At 42.7% G+C, this 12,012-nt stretch overlaps 1 protein-coding gene across 2 annotated transcripts in view; it reads right to left on the bottom strand.

The window, feature by feature from the left end:
* Positions 1 to 7,181, bottom strand: part of C1QTNF7 (C1q and TNF related 7) — a 134,478-nt gene extending 127,297 nt beyond the window's left edge. For both annotated transcript variants that reach the window (XM_006144895.2, XM_006144897.2), the window contains exon 1: positions 6,731 to 7,181. In XM_006144895.2, coding sequence (XP_006144957.1) covers positions 6,731 to 6,743 — 13 coding nt within the window. In that variant the 5' untranslated portion in view covers positions 6,744 to 7,181. The remainder of the gene's footprint in view (positions 1 to 6,730) is intronic.
* Positions 7,182 to 12,012: the final 4,831 nt, after the last annotated feature.

Here is a 12,012-nt window from a genome sequence, read left to right on the forward strand (position 1 = left end):
TTTCTTTCTTTCTTTCTTTCTTTCTTTCTTTCTTTCTTTCTTTCTTTCTTTCATTCTTTCTTTCTTTCTTTGAGAGATTTTTGCTGTAGGGCATGTGTGGTCACAGGAGAGACAAAGAGAGATAGAACGACAGAAAGTGAGAAATCACTCCCAGGGGATTTGGCCATGCCACAATCCCTTCTCCTACTGGGATTTTGGACACGTACATGTGCCCAGCATGAGTTTTTAGGTGCTGAGTCCAGGACTTGAACTGCAATCAACTATGTGGCAGTCCAGCCACATAACTGTTACACCATCTACTGATCCCTCTCCTTTATTTTTAAAAGTCTAAGTCTAAGGGAATGCTGGGAAGGAAGAAAAGAAGGCCATTTCATGGGAGATTTCTCCAGGCTTGGAATGACTAGGGGGTCGGGGCATCTGTGAGAAGTTGCCTACCCTGTGTGGCCAGACTTCAGGAGCAGGCTGTCTGGTGCTGCTTTGACATCAGATTCTTATCCTTGAGAGTGGTTCCAAGTCCCCAGGCAGGGTTTAAAAGCATAATCCACAGACATTGAAGGAACTGGTCATTTTCAAGTGGGCATAATTGGTGTGAAGGAAGATCTCCCAGGATCTTCACCTGACCCTTGTGAAGAACTGAAGTTCCTACAAATATGTATTCTTGAAATTAGAGTTAAGTTGAACCAAATAAAGAAACATGGCATTTCTCATAGATCTGCGTTTGTAAATTAAGATTCAGATCTACTATAGTTGCAAGGCATTGATGAATATAAAAGTGAATGAATCCCTGCTCTCTAAAAGCTTACCACCTCTTTGGGAACTGCTGAAGTCATGACACCTGTATGAATAACTATCATTCAAAGCACTGGGAGATTCTGACATAGTGCAAACTGCAGGAAGAGTTATCAGTCAGTAAAGCTCAGACAGCTGAGGGTTGCAAAAGGCAGACAGCAAGGAGGATAAACAAGAGTTTCTCCTGAAGGGATATATTAAAGTGTATCATCTGCCAGTCATTGCGTGCCAATAACATTATTATGTAATTGCAATAGCTGTAAACTCATAAAACTTTTGTAGTCCCTAAAGTTCTTTTGGAAACAAGCCAGATTGATATGAAGAAGCGGTCTGGAACTTGGTGATAGAATAGGGAACTGTATAGTTAATGATTTCCATAAAAGTGCATAGCATGTTATCTTCATGGGATTTTATAGCTGGGAGGGACCTTAAAGGTCAACTAGGCCCTTCTGCCTCATACTCCACTCCTATCCCATTGTGCAGGGTTGAAACTGAGGCCCACATGGAATCTGAATTTGGTGAGGCCTCAGGATTATTTTGAAAATCCTTGTGCTGGTTAAGGCCTTGGTGTAGACTGTGCCGAATGTGACCCTCTACCCCTTTACTGCTGTGTGAGCAACTGCTGCTGGCACTTGCCTGGACAAGTCTAGATTTCAACTGGACATGTAATTGCTTCCACTGCTGTGCACTGATTAATCACCTAATCACTGTTCTCATCATGTTACTTCTTTTCTTTTTTTATAAAGTGTCTCTATAGGGCACATAAGCTAGGTGGAGAGAGAGAGAGAGAGAGAGAGGAGAGAGAGAGAGGAAAATCCCCCCCCACACACACACCAGGGTGGATGGCCATGTCGCAAACCCCTCTCCTCCCTGTTCTCTCAAAATTTCGTGCACACATGTACACATGCCTGGTATGTTTTGCAAGTTACCAGATCCAGAACTTGAACCATCAGTCAAACACATGGGATCCAGCCACCTTAGCCATGCCACTGGCTGTCCCTCTTTTTTCCTTTGTTAAAGTTTATTTATTAATTTTTTCTGTATGAGAGAGACAGGTACCTCCAACAAGGCACTCACTCTGTGACTCACACCAGGCCCAAATCAGCCCACATCGTGGGCATGTGCACATGGCAGCATACACGGGGAGGCCCAGGACACAGATGGCACTCCCACCGGAGTCCACATCACTGCTGTGCCTCTGCTGCACCACTGGCTGGCCCTCATCTTATTGCTGTCTTGTTTACAAACTTTTACGATTACGCCATTAAAAAACCCAAACTTTATGGTTTGACATTCAAGGCTTTCTATGATCTGATTCCAACCAAGTCTTTGATGGTACAATTTTTTAATTTAATTTAATTTGTTTTATTTCTTAATTTTTAAAGATTTTTGCCATAGGGCACAAATGAGAGAAAGACAGAAGGAGGGGGGAAAGTTAGAAATCACCCCCCAGGGGAGATGGCCATGTCACAATCCCTTCTCCATTCTCCTCCCACAATTTTGGGCATGCATGCAGCACACCTGGTGTGTTTTTCAGGTCTTCAGGTCAGGAACTGGAACCATGCAGTTAACCATAGGGATCTAGCGCCTTAGCCACCATGCTACCTCCTGGCCCTCTCTCTATTTTATACTGCCGTAGGGTACAGTGTGACATTTCAGCACACACATACCAGGTGCAGTGATCAGATCAGAGTGACAGCACGCACATCACCTAACCATTTACCGTTCCCTTGTGCCTGCCAAGTCTGCACTCTCCTTCCTCTGCTTGTTAAGCTTGCACTTTGGGCAGGGCAGGGTTCCTGCTCCTCTCTACGCTGTTCTCTCCTGTATACTGGCTAATATTCTCCTCTGCTTGGGATGTCCATTGCATCAATTCCTACCCATCTTTCAAGGCCAAAACACATGTCAACCTCTTCTGAGCAGTCTTCTCTGGGTGATGGACATAGAACATCAAATGGAGGGTGTTTGAGACTACTCTGCCACTTGGGTCCTGAAGGATTACAGGAAGGCTTTTTTACATGTGAAATGGTTACCTCCACACCCAAGTTTTACCTTGGTTACGAGATATCAGTGGGTCATCATGTCGTAAAGTCCTTAACAACGATCCTTGCGTATGGTTAATGTCAAAGAGTGTGACTGGTTGCTCTGGCTATCCCAGGCACTTCTGAGCTCCTCTTTGAATTCCCGTCCACTTCGAGCCTCTCTTATATCGTCTTTCAATATCTAATTTGGCATCTTAGATATTAGAATGCATGTTTTATTTTCCTCATTCAATTGATTATTTCTTGAAAGAAAGATTTGTTTCCTTATCTATTGCACTGTTAACTGCTAAGCAGTTCCTCAAACTGTAGGTGAAGCTTGGCTTTTCATTGTGAAATTACTAACGAGACGATGTTTTACTTTCCTCTTCCTTTCAAAAGTTGACAATGATTTTTAAAGATCAATTTACTTAGATTTGAGGATCCAAGATGTTGGATTCTGTTTTCATAGAAAGGTAGAAGACAATTTGTGAAGTTCAATTAAATCTCAGCCACTTCAGGCTCTTACATGACATGAGGCCACAACTCACCAGCCAACTCGATCTCATTATTTCCCACCATGCATTCTATGGTCGTTGTGTAATACTCTTTGGGAACACATGGTTTCATGGTCAAATGAGTTTGAAAAACATTAGATTCTAATGATCCACTCACGGAGAAGTGTAGGACACATTAGCCAACTAAAATGTGTAAGAAGTTCTGTAGTGAAGAAATTAGCATTCCCTAATTTAATCCTCAGATTGTCCTTAGAGGACGGATGTGATTGAGTTTATTTAACAGATGAAGAAATTGATGGTCAGATTCTTCCAGGTTAAGCGGGGAGACCTAGATTTTGAGTCAGATATTTGTGACCGCAGAGCTCCTGCTCTAGACCACAACTCTTCATATTCCCTAATTTCCCTGATTAGGAAATGTTTTTGGTTACCTTTTTATTGAAAACTAGTGCTCCTTAGAACGCACTTTGGAAACCAGAGCCTGGCCACTCCCAAGCAACTTGGTTTATGCCATGGTCATTACACCTCTGTGCCTCTGCAAGCCGGCTTCTCCTGCCGCCTCGCAGCTGCCTGGGCTCTTGGTATTTCACTTGCTCTGGGAGGTCTATTTCACATACGGCTCTGTGGGAACTTTCCTGGGTTACAGCAGGCAGTTTGCAAAGCACCTCCTGTGTTCCTGCCTGTTCCCTACAGTATTGTTGACGTTAGGTCTGTCTTTGCCAATCAAGGACTATGTCTGGGTAAAGTACCTGGCACGGAATGACGCTTGGTTAAGGTTTATTGAATTACAACCGTGTCTCATATCCGTGAGCTGGGGTTTTCAGGCCCAGGTTTGTGGACTTGGGCTCCACACCGCAGCTGCAGCCTGGACTAGGCCTGCGTTGCCACCAGGAGGGTCTGACCTAGGCGGCGGGCTCTGGCAATTCGCTAGTTAACACTTCCCTCCTTCCTTGTCCCTCTCACATGCTGCCTCCCACTCCCAAGCAACTTGGTTTATGCCATGGTCATTACACCTCTGTGCCTCTGCAAGCCGGCTTCTCCTGCCGCCTCGCAGCTGCCTGGGCTCTTGGTATTTCACTTGCTCTGGGAGGTCTATTTCACATACGGCTCTGTGGGAACTTTCCTGGGTTACAGCAGGCAGTTTGCAAAGCACCTCCTGTGTTCCTGCCTGTTCCCTACAGTATTGTTGACGTTAGGTCTGTCTTTGCCAATCAAGGACTATGTCTGGGTAAAGTACCTGGCACGGAATGACGCTTGGTTAAGGTTTATTGAATTACAACCGTGTCTCATATCCGTGAGCTGGGGTTTTCAGGCCCAGGTTTGTGGACTTGGGGCTCCACACCGCAGCTGCAGCCTGGACTAGGCCTGCGTTGCCACCAGGAGGGTCTGACCTAGGCGGCGGGCTCTGGCAATTCGCTAGTTAACACTTCCCTCCTTCCTTGTCCCTCTCACATGCTGCCTCTGGCAGCCTAAGGCCAGGAGGCATGATTAGGTCACAGTGGGCCTCTCTCATCAGTGTCTTTTTGGGGACAACACTGACCCGTCTTTTCCAGGGTGCTGTCCAGGTTACGTCACAAAGCCCGCAGTGATTGCGCCGGGCAAGTCAGCCTGCTCGGGATTCTGCAGCAGCCCGGAGGGCCTTTTTGTTTTTGTCCTGGGACCCAGAGGGGGGGCCTGACGGAGGGGTGGGGCCTGCCGGAGCGGCTTCGGGGGATTCGGGCAGCCGCTGTGGGATCCCGTGATAAGTCCAGGCTCCAGCCCCGGCAGTCAAGTCAGGGCACACTGCGCATTTCTCGGCCACACCCAGCCCCAGGGTGCACTTAGGCGCCATGCAAGCGGGGGCCATCCCAGCTCTCCTGCTGTCTGCAATGAGGTCACTGGTCTGGCCCTGGAGACCCCCACCCCCACGCGCCCCAAACAGGGTGGGGGCTTCTCCAACTGGCCTGGGAAGGGCCGAGAGGGTGCGGAAGAAGGGATGGTAATAATCTTGTCCGTCCCGCCGCTGCTCCCTTTGTCAATGTTCTGTGGGCCATGAGGAGAGAAGCGAGAGAAGGTTCAGGAAGGAGAAGGCTCAGTTGGCAGTCGCCGGCCACTCATCCCACTGTCAGCCATGGATGGAGAGAGACGACTCACAGTGCCGCTGGGCTACCTTGCAGCGAGCTGACCCAGACGCCCTCTTGCTTTTCTTTAATAATGTCCTGCCCATTTCTTTCACCAAGGACAAGGCAGGGGAAGCCACTGTTGCCCACCTATGTAACCAGAATTTGACAGAGGAGAAAATAATCCAGAAACAGAAATGGCCAGCCCAGCACGAAGGCAGAGCCCTCTGAGCCGAAGAGCAGCGGCAGGCAGTGCCTCACGTCTCTCACCCAGGCCTAACAGGGTTGTTTCCTAGTTTCTGTGCCAGTGGGCTTTGCAGGCCGAGGCCACCTAGATGTCCCTAACTAACCAAGCACAGTCCAAGTCCCAGCGATTTTAACCTCTGCCTGTGGGTTTATGTGCACGGAGGAATGAAACGTGGGGATCAGATGAAATCTTAGCCTGCCAGAAGAACTCGTAGCTCTCTGTGGATATCTAGTTTTTGCACCTGGAATTCTGCCTTGGAAAGATGGGAGCACTGATAACAGATTTTCTCAGGGCGATAGAACAGTGGATCGCACGTCCTCCAATCCACCTACTTCCATGACAGACATATAGGAAAACAGGGAAACAGCCTAGCCTCTCTGTCCTATCTGTTCCTGAGGCACAATTGGAAAGGCAACGTCACTTTACTCAAACAACAACTTTGTCAGCAAACCACGACTTGAATTAATATATGCTGAGTTGGCTCTTTCCCCCTCCCATCAGGATGTATAATATTGGTAACATCCTCCCACGTCCATACGAAAGAAAGGTCAAATGATTTATTCAACTTTTAAAAACATCTTTTCCCAAACAAGTTTATAAAAAGTCATAGTAGCCACACATGAGAAAAATTTGGAATGATATTAAAATCTTCCATGGGAAAGATTAAGATCATAGCTCCAGAAGTTGAGTTGCATATAATGGAAGAAGAAAACAGAAATACTCTTACGTTGGCAATAAATTAGCTCATCCCCACCCTGGCAAATGGTAGGCTGATTAGACTGGAGATTTTGAAGGATACCCCCTCCCATTTTCTAAGAAAAATGGCATTTTTCATATAGTCAAGGATATTTCACAGAGGTTCATATATCAAGCAGAACAGAAAGTAGGAGAAAGCAGTACGGCTGAGGTTTTTCGACCTCTGATTTATCATTTGTTGACATATTTTCTACAAGTTCCATAATTTCTTTACAAGTAGCTGTCTTGAGTTCTTCCAGTAAATATTTTGATGAAAGCCAAACAGGAAGGAAAAAGAGAAAAACTGAAGTGAAAACAGTAACTTACCTTTCCTGGGCATTGCTGATATCAAACTTTCCCCCAAAACATGAAGTTTTCTTGTTTTGATTGTCCCATGAATTCAGAAACCTTCAAAAATGTGAAGTAGAAATATGTGTTTATTATTCAAAGCTGCTCCAAACCAATGCAAAAAATAACTTGATGAAAAAGAAAATGCTCGTCTGATCATGAGAATGCGTTTGAAGCTTGGAGCTCATGCTGGCGTACGAAGTTTTGCAACTGTCTTTCTCGGTTTAAACAACCTCCCACTCCTTCTCCCAGGCACTTGCCAACTTCTCTAATTTAAAGCAACTGCGATCCTTCCCATAATACTCACATTTCAAAGAGCTTAATATATACACTAGTTTGGAAGGAGTAAGAGAGGATAACATTCTTCCACAAACCCCAGATTCAGACAAATGGAAAGCAAGCCTCAGGTATCTAAACAGTTCTTTCTTTTATCCATTGTTTTCTCACCACATTACTTCAACCTGCTTTTGCCTTTTAAGTGGTACCTAGAGACCAAATGGCATCACTTCACTGGAAGCAAAAACAGCATACGGAGAAGTGGATGCTCCGACTTAGGGAACAGGAATATTAGTGAAATTTGAGTTTAAACAGTACTTTGCTTAGAGAGTTATTTCCATACAACATATCCCCAATCTATGTTTGAACATGTTAAATTATTGTACATGTTTTCATAAAGGGGAAAATACCTAAAGTGGTTATTTAAATTGGTCTTATGTTAAACTGTATCCTACTAGAGTTCTTCGAAAAGTTTGTGACAAATGGCTTACTGAAAAGTGTGAGAGTTGCTTTTGGTGTAAAATGTTTGGAGTTGACGCATATAGTATTTTTTAAAAAAATACACATTTTCCATAAATTTTTGAAGTCTTTATGTGAATCTTTGCCTCTAGAAAAATATACCTATTTTCAGGGTCTCTGTAGTTGAATGAATTTTTTGACATTTAGTTTATAACCAATGTTACAAATTTTGCTATTTCCACTACCCTTCTCCGGCTGTCACTAGACTCTTTCACACACACACACACACACACTCATGCATTTGTGAATTCAAATTACAGTTAGCTTAAAGTGAATGGTGACTTTAAAAATATTTTAGAATAATTCAAAACAGGTCTTGCTCAGTACCTGATAGATAATAGGTGCTCAATAAATACTGATGAATATAAATTACTGCATATGTCAGAACAGTCAGCAGAGTTTGCCAGTTTGGTTTGCATGTGTTTTCTTTCGGGATGGTTAATATAACGAAGCTTGTATAGACATAAATGGGAATATGAGGCTGCATCAGACATACATAAATGAATAGTTATGGTGTAGTAAAATCCCGTACATGGATAGAAAACATCAGTCAAATAAGTAGATCTTCTGGTAGGGAATAGAAATATTGACACAGGCACAATCTATTAAATATGCCCACTGCACAAAGTTATGTGAACAAGTCTCAGGTCAAAAGCTTCATTCATCATTTCAAAATCTAAAGGTTCTTTCTTATTGTGTGTGTGGTTTTTTTTTTTCCCACCGAAAACACTGTTAAATAATAAACAGAGGTTAATACTTCTGATTGATATAGTGCAAAGAGAAAAAGAGTCTTAAACTACAGGGAAATGGTCAGGTTTTAGGTTTCCTTGCTGTGAATGCAGAGGGGAAGATGGACTCTGTTTTGCTAACTTCTGCTGGAAAGTCCGAAGGCACAAGCACATGTTGTGTGACAGAACTTCATTGAGATCCTGAATCTACCACATTCTGACTATGTGACCTTTGATGTGTTACTTACTTTACACTTTGGTTTTCTTTTTTTTCTTTTCTAGAAGGTTTTTGCCGTAGCTCATGTGTTCTTGCCAGAGAGAGAGAGAGAGAGAGAAAGAGGGAGAGAGGGAGCAGAGAGAGAGATAGTGAGAGGGAAAGTGAGAAATCACCCCCTGTGGGGATGGCCATGCTGCAATGACCTTTCCTCCATTCTCCCTTCGGGATCTTGGGCATGATCTTCTGGGCCTGCTGTGAATTTGGTCTGGGATTCCAACCACAGTACGCCATGTGGGAATCCAGAGACATAACTGCTACACCATCTGCCAACCCAAACCTTTGGTTTTCTTAATGTGAAAGATTAAATACAAATATATTAAACTGTTTATAATCACAATACTGAATTTATTCATTAAAAATTAAACACCATACTTTGTATCTGATACTTAGCAAGACCTATTTATGAGTCATTAAGATTCAGGGATGTTTATCACAGCAGTGAGCATAGCTTTTCCTACCTAATACCCAAATGGGTAGTGGATATGGGATGCTGCTCCAACAGAAACCTGAACTTGGTGGCACTGGCCTAGTAGCCAGCGGGTGAGTGGCAAGGGAATTGATTGATACAGAGGCAGGAAAGGTGAAATTTCACATCTGTAGTGGCAAAACCTTTGGCAAAATGGACACCAATGACAATGTAGAAGGCAATTTGTACCAGATAACCTTTTAGCCGTAGGGAAAAAGAATCTGTGTGTTAGCTGCATTTGGTTAGATGCTTTAAGAATGGGATGAGCCCAAGTAAGAAATGACTAAATTATAAACAGAAATAAAAGGGAATATGGAGAGGCCTATATTGCTGAAAGGAAATTCTATAGGCCTGCACTAAAAAAGTTTTTCAGATCTGGAAATAATCTCTTCCACTTACAGGAGAAGAGTTGTAGACCTACATGGTAAGCAGGCCCCTCAAAACTCACCTCTGAGGTGGCCAAGAAGAATGGGCAATGAGGGCCCCTCAGAAGAACTGACATTCATGGAAAAAAATGGACAAAGGCACTTCCCAGACCCCCAGAAAACAAAGCCAGGGCCATGTCAAGAACCTGCTCTAGGGCTGACCCTGCAACCTAGTGCTTAAAGGAGCCAGATCCCACATGGCCACCTGCAGATTTGAATCCTGACCCCAGTGGCTTGGAAGATGTGCTAAGTGTGTGTTTATGCATGACTCAAGTCCTGACAGGATAGAGAAGTAAAGGAAGGATTGTGGTATGACAACTACTCGTTGCATAGTGTTTCTTCCTCTTTTTATCTGTCTCTGGTAAGATCACATGCCCTCTGTCAATTTAAAAGAAGACAAAAAAAAACTGAACAAACAAACCAACCCAAGAACCTCCTTCACCTGCAAAGGGTGGGCCTTTCCTCTCTCTGCCTGGCCAGACCCAGCATCAATGGCTGGCTGCTGTGTTTCCATTTTCTTATCACTATTAACTATTTGTACAGTGTGTGTGAAAGAGAGAGGGAGAGAGATGACTTGTCTATCTCATTCGAAAGACGGTCACATCCAGATCTACATGGAGAACTAAGCGTAATCCAGAAGTCCTGACCGTAGAGCTGCATGTGTTGACCAGATGGAAGTCGAGGTTGTTTTTTTTTTCCTTTGAGGGAGGGATAGGCAAGTTTGGAAAGAGAAGAAAATAGGTATCTGATGACCAGAAGGTCAACTATGGTGGAAACTCTCAATGTTTACCAATGACTTTGCTTCCCTTATATTCCATAGTCTCCCTTGAAGTACAGTTGAGTGTATGATGGATTTGGGGCCATGGGCTATGAATAGAAGGCATGGGGGATACTTGACTGAGGTAGTTAAGAGTGTGCCTACTCCATATTTTCTCTCGTTCTCCTCTCTACATGGCAGGAAGCAAAAATGCAGAGGCGGTATAGAAGGAATCTTGAATCTTGAAGCATCCTGTAGAAAATTGCTGCCCAGGAGAGTTGCCTGACCTGCTTCCGACATTATTGAATAGTATACAAACTTGCATTACTTCGTCCACTGAACTTTGAGATACATATTTGTCAGAGTTAGCTACCAGTAGATGCTCTTACTAATGTATCCACCTTGAAAGATTCTCAGATTAAATGAGATTAAATAGATAGATAGATGGAAAATACATGAGATTGTGTGTGTGTGTGTATATATATATATAAAGTCATGATGTATTTTTTCTATGGAAAACGGCATAGAATTTGTCTCTCTGGTGAGTGCATGTGCCCTATAGCAAAAATATTTCAAAAAAAATGATAGTAAACCATTGTTAACTATAAGTACTATACTGTAAATCTCTAAGGTTTATTTTATTTTTTATTTATTTTTTCTTTTTTTCTTCTTTCTTTTTTTCTTTTTCTTTTTATTTTTTTTGAGATGTTTTTGCTATAAGGGTGTGTGTGCTTGCCGGACAGACAGAGAGAGATAGAGAGACAGAAAGAGAGAAATCACCCCCCAGGGGGGGATGGCCACGCCGCAATCCCTTTTCCTCCATTCTCCTCTCGGGATCTTGGGCATGAACGCACACGCGCCCGGTGTGAGTTTTAAGCCTCTAGGTCCGGGACGTGAACCGCGGTCAACTACGTGGGAGTCCAGCAATATAGCCATTACGCTAACTGCTGGTCCCCTAAGGTTTATTTATTTTATATAACTGAAGTTTTTTACCCTTTGACAGGTATTGTTGTATTAACCATAAATCCCTGCCTTTTTGCTTTTGTAAAGATAATCCAGCTAAATGCCAGTTGTAAACATTTGCATAATATATTTTTTCTATGCAAAAATGCATCATGAAGAGAAAATGCATCACGACTTTTCTGATGACCATGTATACATATATGTGTGTGTGTGCATGTGTGTATGTATGTTTGTATATACATACATATCTAACAGGACCCCAAATGATAAGTGCTCCATAATAATAGCTATTTCTTTTTTTTTGAAAATTTTTTATTATTAAATTATTTATTTGCATCCATTCATTGTACATTATTACAACATACAAGGTGAGATTTTTCCATCCAGAGTACACTGTATATTGGCTCAATCAAATGCATCAACATACATATTATCATCAACAAATAATTTTCCATTTCTTGTTTCCTGTATGTTTTGCTTTTTTCCCCTCATCCTTGATTCCCTATCTCTTACCCTCTGCCATCTCCCACTCTCCTCCTACACTGTCTCTGGTATCTATGTTTGCTTTCTATACTTTTTTCCCCCACATTTTATTCAGTCACTAAAGAGATTAATTAATCTAAATATTTTCATAGCAAGCACAACTGATATATACATTTCCATGAACACAAGTCCAACTTTAGGTTTAAGCCTCAGTGATTAGAATGAACATCCTATAAAGTAGCACCTAGCTGGGGCTATATATCTTACTGCAGTCATTGAATAGGTATTTTTAATGCATGTTTTTTAATTTCAAGAAAAACAGGGTTTTTTTTTTCTGAAACTTTTTTTAACTTAATTTACATTCTTT

The sequence above is a fragment of the Tupaia chinensis genome, unplaced genomic scaffold, assembly GCF_000334495.1.
Source record: "Tupaia chinensis unplaced genomic scaffold, TupChi_1.0 Scaffold000138_1, whole genome shotgun sequence".
Lineage (NCBI taxonomy): Eukaryota > Metazoa > Chordata > Mammalia > Scandentia > Tupaiidae > Tupaia > Tupaia belangeri.